At 41.8% G+C, this 26,353-nt stretch overlaps 1 protein-coding gene across 2 annotated transcripts in view; it reads left to right on the forward strand.

The window, feature by feature from the left end:
• KIAA1524 (KIAA1524 ortholog) overlaps window positions 1-6,427 on the forward strand; it is a 32,014-nt gene extending 25,587 nt beyond the window's left edge. For both annotated transcript variants that reach the window (XM_019528608.1, XM_019528609.1), the window contains 4 exons: window positions 738-851; window positions 2,238-2,320; window positions 2,805-2,944; window positions 4,865-6,427. In XM_019528608.1, the coding sequence (XP_019384153.1) occupies window positions 738-851; window positions 2,238-2,320; window positions 2,805-2,944; window positions 4,865-5,035 (508 nt within the window). In that variant the 3' untranslated portion in view covers window positions 5,036-6,427. The remainder of the gene's footprint in view (window positions 1-737; window positions 852-2,237; window positions 2,321-2,804; window positions 2,945-4,864) is intronic.
• Window positions 6,428-26,353: the final 19,926 nt, after the last annotated feature.

The following is a 26,353-nucleotide window of genomic DNA, read 5'->3' on the forward strand; positions in this document are numbered from 1 at the left end:
ATATGTGCATTTTGGCACGTATAAGTACTCTACTGTAAGAGTACTGTCCTTGATGGTACTACCTTACAGTGGAGCTGGTTAATGTACTGCACCCTAATACTGGTACAGGTATAGGTGTTGACACTGCTGCAGAACTAATTAGAACACATATAGATGTACCCACTGTAGAGAAGTTTGCACCCTGTGCTTCATATGTTATAGTTGTTGTTCTGTGGATAAATAACTTTTTTTTTAGTTTTTCCAGACTCTCCTTTAAAATCTTTTCCACTGAATCTGGTGCAGGGCTTTGTAAATATTTATGTGCAACAGTGGGTTACAGTGGGGCTTGGGTGAGGCTTCATAGTGGGATTGAAGTTGGTGTTCACTTAATGTACTGAGGCAGTGGTTCCCAACCTTGGGTCGCAACCCAAACTAGAGTTGCGGGGGCAATGCTGGTAGTGCTGCACAAAAAAGAGGCGTGCCATGTGCTGGGACTGCCCCGGGGCCGTCCCCACCGCCACACTCTGCTCCCAGCAGCAAGGTGCGGGGAAAAAAAAGGTTGCGAACCACTGTACTAAGGGGTTCTTCTAGCAAAGCTTTTTTCCCCCTTGAAGGTGTACGTAACCATTTTTGCTTGAAAGCAGAGAAAAAGTGGCACATAAAATGCAAAAGTTTTTTTTAGAGTTTGCTTTTTTTTGACAAATGATTCTTAAGTAAGCCTTTCAAAAGTCAACATAATCCATTAACTTTATTTTTAGGCATGAAACCATGGAGAGACAATATAAAGATCTGCAGGTTACATGCAATTCACTGAATAAACAAATTGAGGCAATGAAAAAACTGAGTGAATCGCTTAAGCAACAGAATGACAAGTAAGTTTAATTCATGCTTTTATTTTTTAAGCAAATTTTAAGAGGAAAAAATAAAATTGCACTTCAGTACCCACTTTTCAATTATCTGTGGTTTAGGTAACCCCTGAGAGAACTGAGTGTAAAGTGGGATGGGAACGTTTTCTCATTTTCTTTGTGTTTAAGACAGCTTTATAGTTGGACTTAGTTCTGTACAGGTTGCGGGGGTGTTGCATGTGACCGTGAAAACAGGTAGCAGAGACAAATAAAAATGGTGCAACAACCAAAATTAGTTGTTAGGAAGTCCCAAAGCCAAGTATAATACAAGAATTTACTTCCATATTTTATGGAACTTGATAGGTTTCAGGACTTCCTTTTTATTCTAGAAAGGTTCTCTGGAATATTGCTTTTACCAAGGGAATTAATACAAAAATGCAACTTTACAGAAAGCACTGAGGCACTGTGTACTAAAAAGATAATATAGTTTACTCTTATTGATCTATTTTAATCCAAATTTCAGCCACTGCTCAGGCAAGCTTTCAGTCAAGCTTGGTAAGACTTGTATGTGTATATTTGTGGCTGAATTTCATACAAGGTTAGTTTTTAAAGCTCCGCTTGTTCAGATCTGGGGAATAAAGAACTGATGCTTTATATTTTGAAGTAAGTTTCATAAATGGCTCTCCTCCAGCACAATAGGTAAGCTTACAGTGCACTATTGCCTCATTTCATTCACTACTAGAATACATTTAAGTATTGCATACCGATAACTCTTTCACTTCCCAGGTTGAGCTGTCCTCCCACAGTCCTTTCACCATATAGGCAACAATTCTGATTCTCTTGCCCTTTAGCTTAGTTAAATCATCAGACTAGTGCTGGACCCCTGTGCAAAATTTGTTGCAAATGGTAATTCTTGTAGCTGGGGAAAGATGCTTTCAGGTTGTGAAAAATTAACAACAAAACTAACCCTCAAGCAGGGCTGGTGGTGGGAGGGATCTTTAAGCAAAGGACTGTTACAAAGGCCAGGTCATGTGCATTCAGTTTAAACAAAATGTTAACTGTCAGTTTGCAAGCCTTTCAAATATCACAGCATTCTTCCTGGTCCTTGCATCACTAGTGGTAAAAGCCATCCAATGAAAGGCTGGCCAGAGGGGTGAGGGGTAATCTCACTTCAGGTTACTGTATTTAAACTGTATGTCCTTGATAAAGGAAATGTAACAAAAGGTAAATAGGTTGGTTTCCCCCACAAGAAGAAGAATATAAAATCACTTCAGCTTGGTTAACTTGAAAATTTATTTTGATAATTGTATGAAATGCTGCGGTAAAAAGTTAGATGGTGAATTACCTTTGAAATAGACTGGTCATTTGGATTGATTTTTTTTTTTTCTTTTTTTTTTTCCTCCCCAATTTCAGAACTATAACACAGTTGATGGAAACAGAAAGTCATAGAAAAGAGTTAGTGAATCAGCTACAGGAGAGAGATGGTAAAATATCAAGTAAGTTGCACGTATTTAAATATTTGTTTTATAAATACAGAGTTAATTAGATTTAAACCTGGAGTCTAACTGCATCTTCAGCTCATAAAAATCTTTGAACACTTTAGTGTGACCTAGTGAAGTTTTAGTTTGTTTAAAAAACGAAACTTTGTCAATAGCAAAATAAGTGGGAGGAAATTTGAAAACAATTTCCTAACCTGTGTCTACATTGTGAAATTTTGCATGATGTCATGAAATGTAACCTGTTTTTAAGCTGAAATTTTCAGTTGAACTTAGACTATGCAGTATTTAATTTTTTAAATCTTTAGTAAATATCCAAGAATACTACTTGTAAATAGCTATTAAAACTTTTCAGTAGATGGCAGTACTGGGTAAGTCATTTATTAAGTCATATTTTACTAAAACTCATACCGGAAAGTTTGTGGGCAGTTGGATGGATTTCTTTTTGAATTTGTCAGCTGATCTCTTAACACACTTTCAAAAGGCTTGCAGCAAAAAATAAAGATTTTAGAAGAGAAACTGAAAGCCCGGCAGAAAGAAAAAACAGATATGGAAGAAACCATTGGCATTCTCAGAAAGGAACTGGGTAAAACTGAGCAGGCAAGAAAAGAATTGAGCATTAAGGTAAGATTTGTTTTCTTACAAAGGAAAATTCATGTAGAAACAAATCTTTGCATAATTGATATAGATGGTACATCAGATAAATTAATATTGGAAATAGTAGAAAAGCTAAAGTAGCTAATATGGTGCAATGAATACAGGGCTACTCAGTTTTTAACCTTACCTTTTTGACCTTTCAAAAAGCTGTGCTATTAAATCATTAAAGCATAAGGTCACCCAGCTCTAAGGGGAGATCTGTTGAGGAAACTGTGGTTTTTTTTGTTTTTGAACACCAGAAGGCTTCCTAGAGTTCCTCAGCCTGTCTGAAAGACCATAGACCCAGGGGTTGGCAACCCCCACCACGTATGCCGAGCATGGTACACAAGGCCATTTTGCTTGGCATGTCACAGCCAGCCCTGACTCTGGGTAGCTGCTGCCAGCAACGGAGCCCAGGCTGCTCCCATCAGGGCTTTCAGCCTCCCAGCTGCCTGCTGGGGGCAGCCCGGGCTCCCAGCTGACCGCAACTACCCAGAGCCCTGGGGCCAGCTACAGCTAGGCAGCTCCAAACAGCTGCACCAGGCTCTGGAGCCCGTGGCATCAGCTACATAGTGGCGCGTACAGGTGCGCCTCAGAGTCGGCAGTGGGGGAGGTGCCTGAGGGACCACAACCCCGGTCTCTCCCATGCTGGCACAGAGCTGGTGATGGCTCCAGAGCCCAGCGCAGCCGTCTGTAACCAGCCTGGGCTCTGGGCAGCTGCAGCGGGCAGGCTACAAATAGCTGGGCGGGGCTTCTCAGCTCTGGCATCAGCTCCATGCTGGTGGCGACTGCATGAGTACCTTGGGGCGGGCTGTGCTACCCTGCTGCCCCAAGGTGTGTGCACAGTTGTCGCCGGCGTGGACCTGATGCACCGAGCTCCAGCACCTATTTGGCTACAAACAGCTGTGCCAGGCTCCAGAGCCCCACCATCAGCTCCATGGTGGTAGCGTGGGAGAGACCAGAGCTGCGCTGCCTCAGGCCACCCCCTACCATCTGCTCCAAGGTGTGCCTGCACTTGCCAGTACAGAGCTGATGCCAAAGCCCAGCGCAGCTGTTTGCATCTTCCTGACTGCAGCCGGTCCTGGCTCTGGGTAGCTGCTGCCAACTGGGAGCCTGGACTGCTCCCAGCAGGCAGCTGAGATGCTGCAAACCCTGCTGGGAGCAGCCCAGGCTCCAGCAGCTACCCAGAGCCAGAGTAGTTGCTGACAGCCACAGAGCCTGGGCTGGGGGCCAAGGGGCAGCAGGGAAGCTAATAGGAAGATAAATACACATTCAGTACATACTTGCTACTTCATAGGGGCATAGGAAAGTAGGAAAATAGCATAGAGTCAAAAGACTACTTCTGGTGTTCTGCAAAGGTACAGCATGAGTTGATCTTTAATCTGTTTCTGCCTCCCCTCCCCTTTTGCGTGTAAAATAAGAGCAATGTCGTATGGGGTGGACATTGATACTTTTAAAAGCTTTTTGAAGATGCATGTTAAGGCAGATGCACTACTGGGAATGCAGGCTAGATTTCCTAGAGAAATTATTTCTGATGCAAACATACCCTGTCTTTGTTTTTAATAATTTTGCCTGAACAATTATTTATTTATTAAAAGGCTTGTCCAGTTGCACATGTTTTTGGGTCTTTGCTGTCAGAAAGACTGCAAGACAACAAATGGTGGTGTTGTTTTATAGAAAGTTATACCCAAACCATTTCTGAAGTGTGGCAATGCATGTGAACTTATTTCATGTACTTAAAATGTTTGGAGCACATTGTCTTGTCTCCATAAATGGCTTAATTTTGAAACTACTTTGCTAGTTTGTATTTTACTTTTTTAACATTAGTTCAGCCACGTAAGCAGTTCTAACATGATGTGAAAGTGTTCTGTTTGCTTGTCTTAATCCTACGTGTTATTCGTGTTGTAGGCTTCTTCCTTGGAAGTGCAGAAGTCCCAATTGGAAGGGCGTTTGGAAGAGAAGGAGGCCATAGTGAAGCTACAGCAAGAAGAACTGAACAAACACTCGCATATGATAGCAATGATTCACAGTTTAAGTGGTGGCAAATTAAGTGCAGAAACAGTAAACCTTAGCTTATAGGTTTTGAATTAAGGTTTATTTAGTGCAACTTTATGTATTTTGTTTAACTTGAGAGTTAATATGGGATCTGGCTCAAATATTATAGGCCAGTTAAAACTGGCCAAATTCTGAACGTGTTCATTAAAGAAAAAATTGTATTGCTCATCTAAAGAAGCTCTGGCATGAAAAACCTTAGCTGTGTAAAAAATGTCTGTGATTGCTTCTGTGGAGATTGGTGGTCAAGGGGCCAAACCCAGTTAGACTCCAGGTTTAAATCTCAGATATTTTGGTGGGAAGAGGAGGAGATGGTCAGCTTGGGAGTGTAACATGTGAGAGTTCAGTATAGAAAGGTTAAGAAGCACTCTGCTTATATTTCCATCTCCTTTAGTTCATATCTTTTGACTCCACTTTCAAATACCGTTTGCTTCAATATTCATGCAACGTAGATTTCCAATGTCCAAGGTACAAACCAAGTGATAAAAGCTATATGAATTAAAAGGTGGTACCAATACCAAAAGATGCATGTTACAGTAAAAAACTAGCTGATAAAGTTTAATTTAAATATTTTTAATTTAAATCACTACAATAATTGAACTTATTAAAAATACCTACAAAGATTTGTGAAAGGAGGTGAAGTTGATAAAATGTAGAATTCATATTTGTCTAGTTTACAGAAAGTAGTTTTGAAATAGGAAACGTATATTTGTAGACTATTAAACATTTCTTTATGCTTTTTTAAATACCTTTTTAAATGCTATCCATTATATTATTCCCTCTCTTACTTGGTTTGATTGTTAAAATGATCAACACGTCACTTGTCAGCTTGGCAGTTGCTGCTTTTTTTTCCAGCGTTGTCAGTGTTGCATTGTTTTAAACAGGATTTTGTATACTGTTTTTAAGCTTACAGTAAAAAATTTTCACTATTTTCATATAAAGAAAATTTTGTACTTTTTAAGCAAAAGGCTTTTTTATTTAGAAATGCTTTTTCCTTTCATGGTGGAACACTTTCTTCTTAATTTACTGAAATTGGAGGTGATAGGAATAGCATGTCTCCTAGCTGTAAAAATAAAAGTTCTGCCAACGTTTGTGTGCATTTCAGTGGAAGAACCATAACAGTGATCAGATATGTATCATAAATGTATTATTTCTACCATCATTTGATTTATTGTTTTGCACAGGTCAGATTTTAATGTTGTACCACAGCTGTTAATGAGATGCCTTATTTTTCAACTGTATTATGGCTCTCTCTTTCCTGTGTGCAGGTTTTCTAGTAGTTCAGACCTATTTGTAAACTCCTGCTTGTATAGTGGCTGTTTTTTAACCTGTTCATGAATTGTATATTTATTGTGACTTAGGTGTGCTTCAGATTTTAAAGTATCATTGTTCTTCATAAAGAGAAGGGTAATACAATGACTCTGTATTCTGTGTAACATGACATTACCTTAATTTATAGGCACAACTACCAGCTCACCCTATAATAAATTTTAGTTTTTGATTTTTATTAAATCTGTTATTTGCTTATGATTTCTTCAATAGGTAGAAATGGGTATTAAAAACTAATTTACTGAGGTTGGTATTTAGATTTGTACACGGTCAATTTGGAAAAAGATTTTATTAGTTCAATTTAATAGTTTAATGAGAGTAAAATCAGTTTAGAAAGAGGTTTATTCTAAATATATTTTTCATGGAAAAGAGAAATCTTTTTTCAGGCAAAATACAAACTGGAATTAAAATATTAAGGTTACTAATTTAACTGATGTTGATTTAAACTTAGAAGATGAGGAAAAGTATAGAATGCATCACTGAACTGAAATTATTCAACAGTCAGTATGGTGCCTTATAAATGAAGCTTTCAGAAGTTTAGTATGTAGATTTATAATCTGGCTACATAAATATGTTCGTTAACCAGTTGTGTTGAATATCATTTAATGGAATTTAAATACCTTGAAGCTCGACTTAATTATTTTTGTTTTGTTTTTGTTTAGAATTTACGTTTCTGCTAGTCATTAATTATATCCTGTTTAAGCTGGGGAGTCCATAGGTTTTAAAGTAATTATGTTTTCATGTTGAACGAAGAGGAAATTGCTAGTTCTGCTTCATTGTGCGTTGCTCTTAGGCATTGATGTTGCATATGCAAATTATGAAAAAGCATTAGGTTCCAAGTTAAGTACTTGAAGTACTAGAATTAAGGTTTTATGTGCAGCTTTGATTTGTCATCTCTGTGTCAATGTACCATGGTGGTCTTTAATTAGTTGATCATATCGGGGGGGGTTTATACCAGACATGTACCTCATTCCATACACATGGTTTATTTAAACAGCTATTCAATATTTTTTTTTTTTTTCAAACCAAGTTGTGGAGGAGTCTTAACTTTCTCATGGGTATTGGTTATCATTTGAGTGCTTAATAATTTATTTCATGAATTGATTTGAAGTGATTGGTTTGATCTCTGTTTTTAAGGATCAGGAACTGAGGCATCAATTAAGATCAAAAGTGTGGACTGACTCTGGGTGTTTTGATGCATATTTTTATTTAGCACTTTGTGTGTTTCAGGGACAAGTTCCATAAATTTGAGTAGTAGCTCTGAGCTCCCTGTACTCCTATCCCATTACTAATGCCCAGCCCTTCCTGGGCAAAATCTTTTCTGTGTTCTCTTACTTTTGGCCTATAGAAGTGGTTAAGTGTTATGTTGATCATGTGGTTGGTGCCCTACATAAGCAGATATCTATTTAGAGAAATGATGTCAGAAGAGAACAGAGATCTGAAGTTCTGCCTGAATTAAGACATTTTTAAGAAGTTCAGCAGCAGCTTCTATTTGTGCACTGCCATTGCAATCCAAAACTAAGTTAGCTGCTTGCCAAGAGTAAGAATTGCATATAATTTGCATACATATGTATTGAATTTTTAAATAAAGAGTGCTATAACTGCACAACCCTACAAACTGCTAGACAAATGTAGGATGAAATCATTGGATCAAGTGGGATTTTTATTTTGAATGTTGTCTCTGGATCTTTTAAGATGCTCTTTTAGGTTGGGGGGGTGTTTTTTTCTGGTAGGCTTCACTAGGACTTGTGGAAAAATTTTACTATAGAAGTTGTGCTTTAAAAAATACCTTTTTAGATCAGCCCTCTTTTTAATTTTGTAACGTAAGTTTGTAATGTGTTACAAAATTGTTATATATTACCGCATAGTAAACACAACTCCACATATGCATGCTAAGCAATGAATAAGCCCATTTTTTCTTTCTAATATGGTAAATAGCTGCTTGTTTGTGTTCTTCCTCCCCACCCCAGTGGTTACTTCACTTCAGTTTGTATTGTTGTGTGAGATACCTACCACTTGAAGTCAGATTATTCTAGTTAATCTTTAGCCCCAGTTTTCAGATCAAACTAATCTTGGCATTCAATAATCTTGATGCATGTAGCATAATGATTTGCACTGTGCAAGACAGGATTTTGACTTGAATATTCAGAAAATACATGCAAGTCAAAAATGGAGGAGTTTATTCCACTGAAATTGCTGGTACAAAACCTTTTTTAGTGAGCCACTGTGTTCCCAGGACTGCTGTACAGAGAATCTTCCTAGTCTGTTTACTTGCATGTTAATAAAAGTCTTCCGTTAAATGATCCAAAGATGTTTTAAGGTGTTTATACACGTGCTCTGGGAGTTCAGAGGAGGGACACTAATTAGAGTGGCTCCAAGAGCTGCTGTAAAGTGTCCCGAACGTCTTGTGTACCAGCATCCCTGTGCTTCAGAATGGCAGTGGGGGCACTTTTTCTAAAACTTGTTGAAGAAGTTCCAGATAAAGCACCTCTGCCACCATTGTTAGTTGGGGGGATGCCGATACGTGAGATGCTGGAGTGCAGTAACTACCATGTTCCACCAGACTTGATTAATTGAGTCTGCTCCAGTGCGTTGTAATTACAGAAGGTCGGAACAGCCTCGCTGCTTGTGTACAAACACCCTTAACTTTTATGTACTTTTAATTATTTCAGGAACTTTAATGTTTTCAGCCTCACAAAGTTAATTACAGAATTAATCTTACATTTGAATCCCTGTCTTGCTATTTTTGGAAACTCAGTTTTGCTCAACACAGCAGTTTCCTCCTTCCACTTTTCTCCCACCGGTAGTTTCTCTTTGCTACGTGATACTGAGGCTGGAGCAGCCTGTGCTTATGCATGTTCATTACATTATAGACTGTACGGCGGTTAAGTTGTTGCTTCAGATTCTCATTCTCTGTGTAACCCCCAACAGCAGGGAGCACCTAGAGGGGACTGCCCTCCCTGTAATTCTTCATTACTCCACTCTTCACCACTTCAATCGAGGAGCAGGTCAAGGTATCAGCCAAGGAACTGCTCTTGGAGTTAATGGCTAAGTTACTATCAACATAATGCCTTTAAACCATGTCTACCTCGTACATTTACCATGCCAGTTAGCCATGCCTTCAACCCTGTCATACCACAGATGAGCTAATGATTACTGTCACTCGGCAGCAGTAATTAGCCTGTTCAAAGTACTGTGAACATGGACAAGCTTCCAGTTTTCAGGTGGAACCCTGTGCAGAGTAAAGTAGCATGTTTGAGGAAGCTGCTATCTGGCATCATAAGTTTATTGTTTATACATGCTTTCATAAAAGCAGCGAGGATTGGATTGCAGACTACATCTCACATCTGACCTTTCCACATTTAGCACTAGATGCCCTTAAAAAAAAATAGGCAACACTTGTAAGCTGTCTTTCTTTCTCCCACACACATTTTAACTATTCCTAAAGCTTGCGATTTGTATTTTTTACAAATCAAAAGCCAGCCATTTGTTTTTTGTGTGAAAGAGATTACCTTAGAAGAACTAGGACTACTGTGTTGTAGAGAAGTAGAATTGTTTGAATGCAGAGAGCTTTCATGGGGTGTGTTGCTGCTGTCAGCTGTATAAAAATTGGGTAAATCAAATGTGGATTCTGACCTTGTCCCAGCCTTATTTAGGCTGTGTTGCTGTCTTTGAGCAAATACTGTAAGCTATTCGCATTTGTCCACAGGCCCTTTTCTCTATGAAAGCGTACACTTTCAAGCCCACAATTGAAAGTTTAACTGTAGTTTTCTTCAAAACAAGACCAAACAAAAACATTACACTGTGCTGATTGCTCCACTTTTTTGCTAAACATACAGACCTCAATTCCTACTTACCAGAAAACCTGTTTCTACTTTGCCTTCTGTTGACATTTGGCTGCATGCCTAATATTTATTCTTTCCAGATAGAACAGATACTTGTCTGAATTGTCAATTCATGCTGCTTTGGGGGTCCATTCATGAATGTGATAACTTCATGTTTAGAAGAAACTGCATGTATTCAAGAATCTCTCTGAGGCACCACCTGGTATCTTCAACCCTAAGCAGACTGTGTGCTGCTGTGTGTTTTTTCGCTAGGATCTGAATTTTACATGGTCAAAATAGGGTTTGGGAGTGAGGGAGAAAATGTTCTAGTCAAGGCACTGAATTGGGACAGGAAATCTAGGTTCCTCTTGCAGCTCTGCCACCAGATAGCTTCTGCATCATCTTAAGTAATCTACTTAATTTATGTCTCTCTTCCTTATGTTTAAAATAAAATAGTTATAGGGCTTGACAATATCATACTGTGGGGGATAGGACAGAACCACATGCATCTGCACAAGATGTTTATGGTGCAGTTGACTAAGCGGCGCATTAAACATCTTGGCATCTACACATGTACCTGTTAGGCTGGAGTAAACTCATTTGTTCTCCAGCAGGATCATACTTGTAAATGCATGTACTAACCTGCTGCAAAGTAAAAAAAAAAAAAAACAAAACTTCACAGCAGCACACATTTAGATGCTGGAGGGGCTGGGTGGGGCATGAGGGTGCTGCAGTGTGGGGGCTGCCTGCCGGCTGGCCCCATGCTGAAACACCCTTGTGGCCCAGTCAGCCCCCCTGCCAGCAAGAGCAGCCCAGGGTGACAGGCTGACTCCCTGGGCTCGCTGTTAGCCAGGGCTACTCCACCCCAGTTCAATGTGCAGCACTCTCCACACACACACGTGCAAGTGTGTACCTGGCAGCAATAAGGTCTGGAGTGGTAAACTTTGAAGCTTATTGCTACACATTAATAGGCACATGTAAAATGCGTCCACTGGGATTTGAACTATAGAGGCGTAAATATAACACCACAATCCAGGTAAATCCAAAGCAACTAGTAACTCTTCTACCCATTTCACACAGATGGTAGCTGGATAGAATTTCACTTCTAGTTTAGTGGTGTATTCTTCTAAAAACTACCCAGAAGAAACCCCTCCAGTATTCACACCCTGCTGAAAATGGTGCAGCTAAGATAGGCTGGCAACCTTTTAAGAATGCCTGACACTCACCTGCTGAAGAAAATCTTCTATAGCAAACTATCAAATGGAATACGCTTTTGCAGCATGCCAAAGAAGCGGGAAAAGGACACCAGAAAGGTGTCCATAAAGAGTTTTGGCATCAACCTGGAGTCGTGGGAGTAAATTGCTCATGACAGTCCATCCTGGAGGTGATCAGGCCAGAGCAGTGGCACATGGCAGAGGCAGTGAGGAAGCACATGGCCAGGAAAACAAGGACCTCTTGTGTCCAGTCCTTGTAGCTCTCCTGACCCTGCTGCAACAGATTGTTCAGGGCAAAGATGGGCTTATAACTCATCTGCGTACCCATGCCACCTAGCCTCCAACCTCCTCGCTCTCTTCTTTCTCCTTTTTCCTCTCTTTCTCCCTTTCTCTTTTCTGCCTCCATTTTTCTTTCCCACTTCCTTTCTTTCTTCCCCCACCCCCTGGACGGATGCAGTCATCTTCACTTGCGAAGGATGAACAGCACCCAGAAGTGTGCTACGGTGCTCTGTCAAACATGCAAGGAGACCAGTTCAGGAGAATAAAACCTAAACTTAACACCCCACAGCTAGTGAGGATCCTAAATGAACAAAGGAGGGACGCATGTACAAGAACTGCATGCAGTCACTCAGGGAAGGAGAGACATTTTGATGGTTAGGTGGGCTTTAAAAATTGTTCGTTTGGCATCTGTTTTCATAACCATTAAGAACTTTTGGAAATTTTGCAGCAGAAATAAGGCATTTAAGAAGGTTTGAATGTGGCAAGGGTGGCTTAGAAAACCTTTGCAGAATGTGGATAGGCAACATGCAGTGCTATCATCTTTTCTCTTTCTGGTGTCAGTAGCCTTTCCTGGACTCTGGAGGGATTAATCAAGGGTTTAAAGGAAATAGGTGGAAGAAGAGAATCCCACCCCCACCATTTCCTTGGATACACTACCTATCTCCTAAGAGGTAATTGCAGTTTTCTTTTGATGTGGTTAGGTCTCAATTCTAAAATCATCCTGTGGGGTTTCATTGTATACATGCAGATTAAATCCCATCTTCTCATCTTCATGCCAAAGCATGTCATCTCTGAAAAATTTACCCAGGCACGGAAACCAAAATCTTTATGGTGATGGGACCTCCCACATAGCAGAAAGAGCTAGTTAGGAGTTATAATCTCTTTCCTTGATTCCCCTCTACAAGAAATGAGTATACATAATATGAGAGGATAAATACCATATGAAGGGCTAAGTTCTTCTTCAAAGTAACTGATTTTACAGTGCATTTTTAGGGTCTTACACTGTATTATGTTATTAAAAACTAATTTTGCTGGTAAGCAGCTGTTGTCTTGGCTAGGTTTTACTTTAGAATACTGTTATCTGTGTATTATTTATTTATATTGGCATTCAAGTGTTGCATTTCAAGTGTTTTACAGGCTAGCCAAAAAATCCTATGACCTTTTGAAGAAGCTACTATAATTTCAAAACCCTGAGGCTTATGATACACCCTGGAAATAATACACACTTCTCAGTTACAACATGTTTTTGTTTAATCTTGGGAAAAAAGGTCAAGAGCCATTGCTGCTCACCTATTTTTGTCATAGCAAGTGCCTTAATTGTTTCTCTTTAGCTTCTGAGGATACAGCAAAGCAAGACATCCTGGGTTTATATTTGTCCTATATCATGCTATTGGGACTTGAAAAGGTTTTGTTTTTTTTTTGCCTGTGTGGATTTTCCCATGCTGACTATAGCTGTTGCGTGGTAAAGTGCCCTAGTAAGATAACATCCGTGCTTTAGGGTTGTTGATTGTAGCCGTGTTGATCTATGGACATAGGCAGACAAGGTTCTTTAGTTGGTTTAATAAAAGATATCACATTTTACCCAAAGAACCTTGTCTGCCTAGTAAGATGACAGGAACTCTCAATTGATTATATATATATATATATTTTTTTTTTTTTCAGAAGCTATTACTACCTGTGTGCAAAAAACTATAACAGCTGCCTCTTAATGATGGTCAGGCATTTACTTGATCTTAGCTTCAGGTTAGCGTACACGGGAATCAAAACATTGCATTGCGGTTTAGACAATTCTTTCATCTTCTGTTAGAAGGTGGAGATGTGAGCTGACTTTGAATGAAATACTGGAGACTGAGGTATTCAGGGTCCGCAATTTGCTGTCACTTTCACTTGTCCAGTATCCTTGGTGAAATTTCCATGTAGCTTTTTATTAACCCTGCATTCAAACAGAGCCTTCAGTTTGGATGGGTAGCCATGTACCCCAACAGATGACTTGTTTTCAAAAGAGCTTTATGTATATTACATAGGAAAAATAATTTTAAAAGACATTAAGTGCTTGACTTTGCAACCTAAAAAATTGAAAAAGGTCCTAATGAAATTTGTCCTTTGTCCCCCTGGGTCTTTGCATTTTGATACTGTCTTCAGTTACAAGGTTGTTACACACTACTTTTTCCACCTTACCCTGCTTCTTTCAGTTCACTTAATGAGCAGTTATTAAATACTTGTTTTATCCTCATTTGTTTAATGTGTGACGTCATGCTTACTTGCTGCAAAATAGATGAACCCCAGGGCTGTGATAAATTTTGCCAGGTGTTTTGTTTTGAAGTAGTTTCAATGTGTTTCGAGCTCAAAACGGCAAAATCGAAATTAAATGAAAGGCTTTGGAACAGCTTTGAAATGAAATGAGGGCACTTGAAACATTTCAAGTTTTGAGCTGGGCTTGCTGCAGCTAAACAGAAACTAAGGGTGGGGGGAGAAGGGGAAAGGACTGCTCTGATATTGACATTTAGCTTCTGGTTCAATTCCCCAGCTCTCTGATCGCTTCCCTCAGATCTCTGATCATTTCCCCAGCTCTTCCTGGGGGCCACGGGCCCCCAATCTGCAAGTGAGGTTTCAGCAGACTGCAGGCTGGGGCCAGCAGTAGCCACTTGGCACAGCCCAGTCCTAGTGCCAGGAAGACTGCAGTGCTGCTGCTGGCCCCAGCCTGCAGTGGTAGCCTACTGAAACCCGCCGTGCAGATCCCAGGGTCTGCACCCCCCGGGAAGAGCTGGGGAAATGATCAGACAGCTGGGGGAATCAAACCAGGAGCTGGGAATCAAACTGGGAGCTGGGGGAATGTTCAGGTCTGTGAACATTTCTCCAGTTCCCTGTTGGATCCCCCAGCTCCCTGACCTTTCCCCCAGCTCTTCCAAGGAGTGGGGGGCACAAGCCCCTGGATGATGCGGGATGACAGGCTGCTGCTGCCAAGTGGGGATGGTGGCGGCTCTGGGTTATTTCCCCAGCTGGCAGCAACAGCTTTCTGAAACCCTGCATACAGATGTGGGGTCCCCCCCGCAGGAGGCTGCGGGACTGTGCCAGACTACTCCTGGGGGGTGTGGGCCCCTAGATCTGCATCAGGCCTGTAGTCCTCCTGCGGGACCGTGGGGCCCCCAGATCTGCATGCGGGATGATAGCAGTCTGCCACTGCCAGCTGGGGCCAGCACCAACACCCAAGTCTGCCTGATGCTTGGCATGGACTGCGCCAGGCAGACTTGGGTGCTGGCACTGGCACTAGCTGGGAGTGGCAGACTGCTATCATCCCGCAGGAGGACTATGGGGCTGTGCCAGACTCCCCCTTTTGGGGCGCAAGCTCCTGGATGTGTACACAGGATGATAGCAGGCTGCTGCTCTTGGTTGGGACCCGCGCTTAGCGCAGCCCACACCAAGCACTGGGAAGACTGGTGCTGACACTGGTGCCAGCCAGCAGCGGCAGCATGCTGTCATCCTGCGCACAGATCCAGGGGCCTGCGCCTCCTGGGAGGAGTCTGTAACCAGCCACACAGCCCTCCCGGTGGGCACAGGCTTGTAAATCTACATGTGGGATAACAGCAGGCTGCCGCTGCCAGCAAGTGATATGAATTTTGCTTTGAACAGTTTGAGGTGCAGTTTCCCACAAATCAGTACAGTTATCTCTTTGAAACTTGGCAGAATTCATGCCCTCAGAAAGGGCTACCACCCCTGCAATTTTCGTCCAAATCAGGCAAGAAATGACAATGTTATAGGCATTTTTGTGATTTCCCTATTATTGCCTATGGGTGAAACGTCAAAACAGCAAAACAATTTTGGTGAATCAGAAAGGAACAGTGTTTTGAAACAGCAAAACAAAACACTGTCCCTTCGAAACAGTGAAACGGAAGTTGAAACAAAATGGTGCTGTTTTGCACAGCGCTAATAATCCCCACTTTTATGATAGGATTATTAATTTACTTATGGGCTTTTACGTGGCATCCATCAACATAGTATGGTGCTTCTAAAATACAATTACTTCTCTTTATCCCTGTGAAATATTACCCCAGTTTAGAAATGGGTACCTGAGTTGCAGAGAGAGTAACTTTAAAAATACTCACAAGATACCATTTAAAATACTTAGGACCTGATTTTTCAGAATACATAGCTTTATGTAAAATCATACCTTCAAAATACAGCTCTTACTCACTTCAGTTGTGGCACTGAGTGCTCATCTTTTCTGCAAATTGTTAGCCAGAGCTCTCAGATTAGGTATCATGAAAAAGAGGAAGATGCAACTGGAGACCTGTGAAGAGTTTAGTTTAGTTTAAGTGACTTGCCTAGAGGCAAGAATGGTTCAATAAAAGCAGGAATTTAATCCAGATCATTAGAATAACAGGCAACTCCTGAAACCTTTAGCTAAGTACAGACATTCAGAAAGCCCCTGGCAGAAGCACTCTATCAAAATTTACTTAAAATGTTATGAGTTAGAGCTGGAATGGACGGAACAGACATTTGCTGTTTGGTGGGAAAGGGGGGCCTCAGTGCCTGCTTGAACTGGCCAAGGCCAGCAGCAGGGAACATTCCCACACACCTCCCAGGATGCTGCTGGACTTGACCTTGTCCCCAGCATTTTTTCTCTGCACCAGCTCGTGACTGTCAGCAGAGGCTGGCAGGACAGAAGTGGGGGGTGGAGGGAAGGTAACAGAGCCCCTGCCTTCTGCAAGGTCCCCTCCATATAGCTTGCTGGCTGTGGGGGAAGGAGGAAGAAAGGCCTCGTCTGCATGGCAAGGAGGGGTCCCTTCCCCTCCACTTCAGCCTCTTGACAGCTGCAGCCAGGAAATGCAGTAAGGGGCTGCCTGGCCCAGCTTCTCACTGAGCTGGGAACTGGGCTAGAAGGGGGAGGAAGCCCCACTGCTGTGGTGGGGGAGTGCCTTATGGCAGAGGGTCTCCTTTGGATGTGATATAGACATTTATAAAAGCACCCTAAACTAAAGCACTTTAATCTAATACAGCCATCAAGGGTTAACTTAGAGAGCAGACAGAAGTGACAATGTTTGCCTGATCTGGCCACAGAAAGTAGTTTATAGCTGTGACCAAACACAAGTGCACGGCTGCAGACAGTTTAAAAAACAGCTGACTGGGTAAAAATCTGAGCCCTCGTTGCGTGAGGTATCAGATAAAAAATGTAGCCTCTTTTGCAACTCGTGTCTGTGGAGCTCCCAGCTTGTCACTGTTTTCAGAATGAGAGGGGGAAAGGAAGTGGAAGGGCTTCAGTCTGGGGTGAGGGGCGCTCCAATTCACCCAACTCACCCTTCAGCACCAGCTAAGGAGCCCCTAGAATGAACTCCCTCTACTGCCTTTCCCTGCTCCTATTCTGCAAACAGCAAGTGCTGGCCGAGAGTTGTGGCCATTACCATGGGCACCTGGCTGCAGGCTCCCCCCTGGAACCAACAGTGAACTTCTGTTTGGTCTGCAATAACGTTGTAACTCAAACGCTTTGCAGAAAACCTTCTGTTACAGCTGAGAGCTGCACGTCTGTTTGCACCCTTAGAGTGGGAATCCAATGTTTTTAAAGCTCTGTAAGTGACATGAACTTCTGTTCTGTTACAGCTTTAAAGTGTTTTCTGCATATTTAATGTAGGATAAGTGTAACATCTATACCTAGCCTTTCTTTTTCTACTATCCCTTGCCTCACTTGCAACTCAGCTTCTAACTTGAATATAAGCTGAAGCAAGAGTTTATACAAATAGTGGTCTCTTTCGCTATCGTTTTTTGATCTCCAGAGTAGGTTTGACCTGGATATTGAACGAGGCAGGAATTGTATGGAAAAATAAAGAGTGCATATGTATTTATAAACTGTCATAAAGACTAAGCATAAGGGGGCTGCATCTAGGTTGCCTGGGCAACCTCAGTTCTTACATTTCATAACTCATGAGTGCTTGGACACAATTACAATCTGGATAACTTTCTTTCACTGTAGACTCTTAAAATGTATCTAGATCTTAAAACTCTAATTTTGCCATTTCTACATGTAATGAATGAGTATCTTATTCCCTGAGCAGTTTCATCCAGGAGGACTAGCAGAGGTTGATCTTTGGCAACATGCATATAAACATCACTAAATTTCCTACTAAACTTGGATGCAGGAAAAACATACCAGATAGTTACCAGAAGATAAAATGTCTTTGAGCTAGTGTTAATTTTGATAGTTTTCTCAGGGAGTTTATAGAGGCAGGGGGGAAGTTTTAAAAAGTAAATTTGGATTTCTTATAGAATGGTAATGCCTCTTGAATAAAAAAGTCACCGTACCACCATGGTTGTAGATGTACAGTAGATATGAGTGTCTCCTCTTTTACAAACTATCGAAAGTGAGATCTCCTATATATTCAAAACTGATTTTTTTTTCCTTAAAGATCTTCTGCTTCCAAGAATTTAGGGTACAAATCTCTGTACGTACCTAAAGGATAAGATTGTGTGGAGTGGTGTTAATCTTTGGTAAGCATTTTCCAATCACTGTAGTGTTAAGAAGTGTGATAAAGTTTTAAATAAAGTTACCAAAGTCTGGTATTAGTCTCAGACTGTTGCTAAGTGTTAACATTTTCCTGGATTTATCCCAGACTCCAGAAGCTTGACAGGCAACTTGAGCAAAATCAACAAGGGACTACTTGCATAATGCACTTATGGAATTCGTCTTATTGAATTAAAATGATATGTGTATGCAGCGTTCTAATTACAAGTTGACTGTTGGAGGGGTCTGCAAAAAAATTGGGTTGCCCATCACAATGCCCTAATAAAATTGGAGACCCCCAGGTTATGATTTTCAAATCTTGCAGGGGAGCTCTATAAAAGAGACTATTTGGGGCTAGATTATGTGTAAGTAGACTGTGAAAATTTAAGGGGCAACACACAATTGCCATGCCAAAGAAGTTTTAGCTTCTCGGGTAAATTATCATTGGCCTACAGCAGTAATAAATTATTCATATACCATGTTCTGCTGACTTAGTAGTGAAACCAAAGCTATAACCATTCCACTTGCTCCTTACCTACTTCTGTTACCCTGTGGGGTCAGGCCAATGCTCAGGGTCTCAATATCGTGCTGTTAGACAGAAGGGTGTGGTACACAATTGTACATATACACACACTTTAGGTGCATACACCCCCACCAGGGGCTCACACACACACACTACCAACTCAGGCACATACACATCTAAAATTACCAGCCTAGGCACATGCATACCTATCACCAATTCAAGCACATACACGTCTAATGATAATAACATGAAGTCATACACAATGCACACATGTGCACACACACAGGTTAAACACTGACTCAGGTGACAGTGTGTGTGTGTGTGTGTTGGTGCCTGTGGTACCTATGCTTGGGATGCTTGGTAACTAGACAGCAAGTGGCAGAGTTCAGGGGAAAAGGCAGTGGGGATGAGGCAATAGCAGAGAAACAGGGGGTTGCAGGCAGAGAGGAGCTCAGGACGGCTGGAGTCACAGGAGCATGGGACAGGTGTTGGAGGTGGCGGTGAGCCAGGAGCAGGAGAGGGAGAAGTGAGACAGAAGTCAGAGGGGCAAGGAGCAGAGATTGGAGCAGGGCTGGAGCCGTAGTAAAGCCAAACCCAGCTCAGGGGTCCAAATAACAGTTTTATTAAATGAATACTGTACCGTACAGCTTGGTTCCTACACACACTCACACACACACACACAGACTGGCAGCAGGAAAAAGAGACTCAATGGAAGGGTTGGAGTGCAGGTAGGGAAGAGAAACAGAGTCCAAGCCCTTGGTTGAAGAGAGGGTGGGGGTGATAGCTACCTATCCAGGCTGGGAGGGGGTCCTTGATGGCCAGTCAGGGTTTTTCTCCAGCAGGTGTTGTCCAGAGGGGGGGTTGCTGGCAGGGCTTCTGGGTTGATAGGCAGTGTGACATGGAGCAGATCTGGTCCAGATGGAGAGGGCATCCCAAACAGTCAGTCTTCACTACCCCTTTGCATGGGGCAGACTACCTCTGATCTCCTATGGGAAGGGAAATGCCAGTCCTGTTCCAGAGGGCTCCAGGTGTCCTTACTGAGCATGTGCAGCCTGGTACAATGGTGGGTTGCCTCATCTTTTGTTTCTTGAATGCCTAGGGTGGTTCCAAGGGCTGGGTCGTTGGTCCAGGTATTGGTGTTGATGGTGGGGAGCTTAGTAGGTAGTCCTAGTAATATTGTGTTTCACTCATCCATTCATTCCTTGGTTTCAGGTATTCAAGAAAAACCAATTTACATGGGAGAGGTTACAGAATTGCAACATACTTATACAACAGGTCATGGGGACAAGATGGGAATGGGACTGGATACTTGGTATCGCTTCACAGACACAGGCCTCAACCATACAATACTAATATGAAACAATAAAAATCAATGCACAAATGATAGGAATACAATATAATACAATATAAAACAGTAAAAATCAACTCAAACATAACAGAACACTATTTACAATATATATATATAAAGGGGCTTATTACAACAATAGTATGCAAGAACTTAGCTTACCTAGCACTACTTGTAATCACTTATAAGGGATTGAGAGAGCAGAGAGAAAGTCAGAAATGGTTGGGGAAGGGGAGGGAATGCATTTTAAAAAGGAACAAAAAAGAAAAACTGGTAGGTTTGCCACACCTCTTGCTTCTCCACACCCACGACCAGGTTAATCTTCATAAACCTGAAAGTGGTAGAAGGATTTCCCCTTTTCCCTTTGCTTCCTCAGCTGGGATCATGATAATCCAAGTTACAATTTAGTTTTTAAGTATATTTGTTTATAAGCACAACCATTTAAATATAGGGACATAACTTCCCAAAGCGGCAACTGCATGTCCTCTCCTTATAACATTTGCTGTTCATAATTCCCCCCATCTCCAACCCCAATGATGAACACATGTTGCTGTTCCACATTTCACTGTTTATGTTCTAACTTGTTTTGGAATCTGCAAGTATTAACAAAATGGAAACTGAAAGAATCAGCAGTTCCCAGTCTTTTTTTTTTTCAGTATCCTCATTTCTGGCCTGAGCCCAAACACTATAATTGAATTTCTGTAATCCCACTTGTTAAATACCCTAACCCCAAGAGTAGGAACCAATGCCCTAGGCCTTCCAAAACCTTCCTGTATTATCAGGGACAAGTATCCTACATTGCTTGCATCAGACTCCTCAGTCATGAAACTGGTGGATCCAAATGACATACAAACTGTTATGAAGTTCACATCTTTAATATTAAAGGTTCAGTGTTCATCTGTAAGATCCTATAGAAATACAGATTTATATACATGAACATTTTATCCCAGAACTACTGTGTACTTATTAAATGGCCTCTGTGAGAATAGCTTGTGGTCTAAGATTTAAATAAATGTACATCTAGCTGAGGAATTGTGTTTAGAGGTACAAAATGCATTTGATACTGCATTTTAATTACCCTATTTAGGAAGGCGAATATTGGCTGGATTGTATAGGCTCAAGTGGGTCGATAAGTGGGCAATAGATGCATGTGACAGGCTGGAAAAAACACTTTAAGAACAATAGACAAGGTCACTTCATGTCATTTATGCAAAGTGTTGCTGGAGTATAAATCCAGTTCTCTTGCATACAGGAAAATAAAGATACAGTTCAGTTAGCTTCCTCTGACAGATTCCTAACATAATTAAGACTGACTTCAAAAGAGAGCTGGAACTCAGTGGCAGGATTTTTTTTCTGTGTTGCCATATTCATCCTAACAGGATAAAATGAGGTAGTAATTGTGTTTCACATACATTTTTTAATATGGAGAACAAATTGCTAGCTATGGCAAGACGTCGGGGGTAAAAAGTCTAATTTAGTTTCTGTCTTCATGAGTTTGAAAAAAGCTGAAAAATTCTATCATCCCATTTTAGCTAGCACTAGTTTTGCAGTTATAGGTGCCAAAATAGGGGGAAAAAAATAGCTGCTTTAGCATGCACATTGTTGCTTGGGTCAAGAATGAATGACCTCTTCTAGTGGTCTGTTAGGAAGAATGAGGGATAGGGCATTACTAGCAATGGGAACTTTAAATACACGTATTGTTCTTGTATACTGTGATAAACTCTAAGGCTTTGTGTTGGAATTTCTGTCCAAGCTGCTGTGTGCATGGGGAGTCCTAGCAGAGGGTCAAACTACACAGAGGACAAGAGTCTGGTGGCCACTCTGCTGCAAAAAACTGTGACCATGTTAATTAAGGTAGTGATGAGTTCAGTACTGTCCTATTGTCAACCCAAGATTTCAAAACATTTTTATAATGGAAGTGTGGGTCACGGCATGGGTGACTGGTGCCACCTTAGTTGGGGGGGGCACATGCTCCCCCTCCCCTCCCACGACCAGTCAGTGACTGGGAGAGGGCGTCCCCCTGTGGCTGATTGCACTGGCCGGGGAGAGGGATCCCCCCACGGCCGATTGTACTACTTTCGGAAGTGGTTGTGGTGCTTCATCCAAGCACTCCCATTCCCCGGCTGGTGCTCACAGGAGAGATGCCAATGCTCCCTCCTGTCCCCCCTGCCCATCGCCTAAGCAGGGAGTGCGGCCTGTCAGGGGGTGCACCAGCACTCTCAGGGGGTGCACATGCACCCCCTACACAACTGGGTCATAACTCCCATAATTAAGCCTGAGAAACATTTTGCACTTCAAGCAGCGATTCAAGCTCATTTATTTGTATGACAAATACAGCATAGGGTCCCTCGCCTTGCAGCTGTTTGAGTACCGAATACATTTCCTGGGCATTTACAAATCTGTTAATTAGTTTGGGTTCAAACTAATTTAAAAATGTGTCCCTTAAGGAATTTAGCATTTGTGCCACATTCTACTTTGTTCCAAATCATCTTAACAGAATAATGCGCACAGCTGAAATTTTCTGTATATTTAAAATTAATTGAAACCTTTGGCAGATGTATATTTTAATAAATGTGTTTATAATAAAGCCAAGTTATTAATAACATATCTAATTGTTATGATTATGTAAGCTCCAGACAGACAGGCTCAAGTCATTCTTAAATGGGTCCACTGTGACATCAGAGGTTACTCAACTAATTGCTACCCTTCTGCATATAATTTCCATGCCACTGTTTTTTCAGCTGTAATGACAAGGGAGACAGGGAACATGTGTTGCGTTTTCCCTGGCAGATTAATAGTCTCAACTGATCATGCACTTTAAAGATTCATTGAATGGTAGGCTCTCCACAACATCAACCCTTTGGCTCTGTGGCTCAACGAGGACACGTTGGCAGGAAAACAAACAGGAGCATGGGGGGCTCTTAGGTTAAGTACAGACAGTCAAAAAGCACAAGGCTGAATCGATTCAGTCCTGGCAGGTTAGTCTAATCTGCAGAGCTTAAACTGAGAAACAGCTAGACAGACATTTGCTTTTGATTCAGGAAATGCAGCCACATACCTGCAGTGGCTCAGGCTAGAAGCCAGGGGGCACTAGACCACAGTTCTCTGGCATGTAGCCAACATGGACTGTGTGTTCGCTTTCTCATCCTGCTGCCCCTGAGGTCTTTGGGATTTTCAGTCAAGAATCACAGCAACAGGACCCTGCAGAGTTACTCATCACTTCCTCCTCCTGCTTCCAGGTACCTCTAGGATTTGTAGTCCATGGTTGCAGCTAGCAGTAACTTTTTAGCAGGGCAGCTCTGTACTCAGGGGAAGGGAAGTTTAACCCCCATCCCTGACCCCAGACCCCAGCTAGGGTTTAACCCCTGGTCCTGGCCCTGGCCCCAGACTCTAACTAAATCTCCCCCCAGGATTTAGAGCTTGGCAGGGGGCTTTCCCTGCCTCTCCTCCCCCTCCCTCCCCCCCAACCCATCTCTGCTGGAGCAAACAGCACAGCCCAGCCCAGGACTGGACAGCATGCTGGGGAACTCTGATTTAACTTGATCCAGGAAGAGGTCTGGGACAGAAGTTTCATAAACCAGTTTGACCTAAATTGGTGAAGTCTATATTCAACCAGGTTTATCTTAAATGAGGTTCAGCCATTTTGAAACTGGTTTATGTTCACTGAACTTCTGTTCTGTTACCAGTTTAAACCCGTTTCTGATCCCTTAAATCGGTTCATGTGTAACTTCTTTTCCTAACCTTAAAGTTCAGAGTCAATGGGATTTAGAGACTGGGTTCTCTATGACTTCCCTTCACAAAGCTTTGGGTTCACTAACATAGCCTGCAAACCAGTTAACTGCAAAAAAAAAAAAAGGCTCACCTATATGCTTCAGCTGCTCTGTGCAACTCGAACCATGCAAAGCAGCTGTAAACTCAGTTTGTCAGACAGGTGGTCTCTGACTGTTATATGTTCTTTGTGTGGTGAATCTGCCTCTAAAAGATAAATAAATAAATAAATAAAAACAGAGTGAGAATGATTTAAGGTTCACTCTACATATCTTCAAAGGCTTTGAAATGTCACAGCATTGTTTGAGTTCTTATTTTTGATGTTTTATATGAAATTTAGAGCAAAAAGTCTTCCATCCCCAGGGAAATTCTCAAAGATAAGCTGCTAAATAAGAATTATGGCTGGGAGTATTTATCAGCCACTAGTGGAGAAATATGAAGAAAATGTTATTTCTTTATTAATCAGTTCAATTGAATTCAGGACTACGCATTCTGTTTTAATCATTGTTATATGTATAAAGGACATGCTGTCACCACAACAAAATGATCGTTGTTAGCATCCATTAGCCCCAGGATTCTTCCTCTAATACTAGTATTTGGACTTCTTCAGTCCTTGCTACATGTTACATATATTTTGGAATTAATTGATTCATTGTGCAATATATTAGACCAGCCGCATTTGCAAAGTAATTATTACATTAAAAAATGAGTCTAGCTATAAAAAGAATCAACCAGCTATTAAGTTAGTGCTTGAAAATGTGTAAGAACTCTATATCTGGTTTCTATCCAGCTTTAATTTGAATGTGTAACAGGGCCTTTTCTGACTTATCACTACATTTCCAAATTTGTGATGCTTTGTTTTGGAGTGCCTCTTGAATATTATTTCCCTTGCAGTTATTACTCTTTAATACTTAAAAAGTAGTTGGTCCTCAGGAATTAAGGTCTTGAATAGCTGGGCAGGGCTAATTTGGATCTGTCAGGCAATAGGCAATTACTTGTGAATACACACAGTAAAACATGCATGTGCAGAGTTTAACTAATACTGTTCTTCAATCCATTCCTGCAGAATTTATACTTTGGATTTTTTATTTTAGGAGGTTGATATTTTATGGTTGTGAAGAGACTTGTCCAATAACATCATATGCTGGGCTGTGTTGAATGTTCAGTCTGCAACATAGTTCTGAAAGGGGAGATGTAGCTGTCATGATGAAGGGCAATGATTCTTAATCAGGGTATCTTGAGATCCTTTCAAGGGTGCAGTGGGGTGCCATGCAGTATTAGCACTGTTAGGAGTGCATACATGATTCACACGATTAGCCCAGAAATTTTAAACAGGAATCCATAGTGTTAAAACCATTTTGACCTCTTGTATTCTGAGTTCTTTGCAACAGAAGAACTGTTCTAGTATTCTTCTATACTTAAAAATGAGTGAAAATGAAGAGATAGCACTTTCTGAGGTATAACTTGAAACTAAAAAAGTTGAGAACCAATTGTCTAGGGAATATGCAAGGAATGAGACTTTTTCGTAACACTTTTATTGGATCAACTATAAATGTGGGAGAGAGTTTTAGACAAGATTTTGGGCACAAAATACTCGTCCTCAGTTCTGGGAAAGAAGTGGCTACATTACTACTTTGTTTTGGAAAGCAGGAGTGAATTCAAGAGGATGTTATGTGGGAATGGAGTTGATCATTTTTTCTTTGCTGCCCTTCTGTTTGCTTGCTTGTTTTAATGCACTTTCATTTTCAGAGTGTTTCATAGGTTCATAGTTTTATAGTTGCTAGGGTCGGAAGGGATCTGAGCAGATCATCAAGTCTGACCCCCTGCCATGGGCAGGAAGCAATGTTGGGGTCAAATGACCCCGGCTAGGTGTCTATCTAGCCTCCTTTTGAAGACCCCAGGGTAGGAGCCAGCACCACTTCCCCTGGAAGTTGGTTCCAGATCCTAGCCGCCCTGACTGTGAAGTAGCGCCTCCTGGTGTCTAGCCTGAATCTACTCTGAATCAACTCGTGGCCATTATTCCTTGTTACTCCACAGTAGTGCTCGGGGAAACAAGGATTCTCCTATAGCCTGCTGGTCCCCCTTGGCCAGTTTGTAGATGGCCACCAAATCCCTTCTCAGCCTTCTCTTGTGGACACTGAGCAGGTTCAGGTCCCGTAGCCTCAGCTTGTAGGGCCTACCCAGATGCCCCCCGATCATGCGAGCGGCCCTCCTCTGGATCCTCTCAATGCTGGCCACATCCCTCCTGAAGTGCGGTGCCCAGCACTGGACTCCAACTACTCCAACTGCAGCCTGACCAGTGTCGCATAGATGGGGAGGATCACCTCCTTGGACCTGCTCATGATGCATCTGTGGATGCATGACAAGGTGCGGTTAGCCTTCCTGACTGCGTCCTCACATTGGCGGCTCAAGTTCTTCTTGGAATCAATAATGACTCCAAGATCCCTTTTTCCCTCTGTACTGACAAGAACGGAGTTCCCCAGCCTGTAGGTATGCTGCTGGTTCTTCCTCCCCAGGTGCAGCACCTTGCACTTGTCAGTATTGAAACCTATCCTGTTCTCATCTGCTCA

This window comes from Crocodylus porosus, unplaced genomic scaffold (assembly GCF_001723895.1).
Source record: "Crocodylus porosus isolate Cpor-Errol unplaced genomic scaffold, CroPor_comp1, whole genome shotgun sequence".
Classification (NCBI taxonomy): domain Eukaryota; kingdom Metazoa; phylum Chordata; order Crocodylia; family Crocodylidae; genus Crocodylus; species Crocodylus porosus.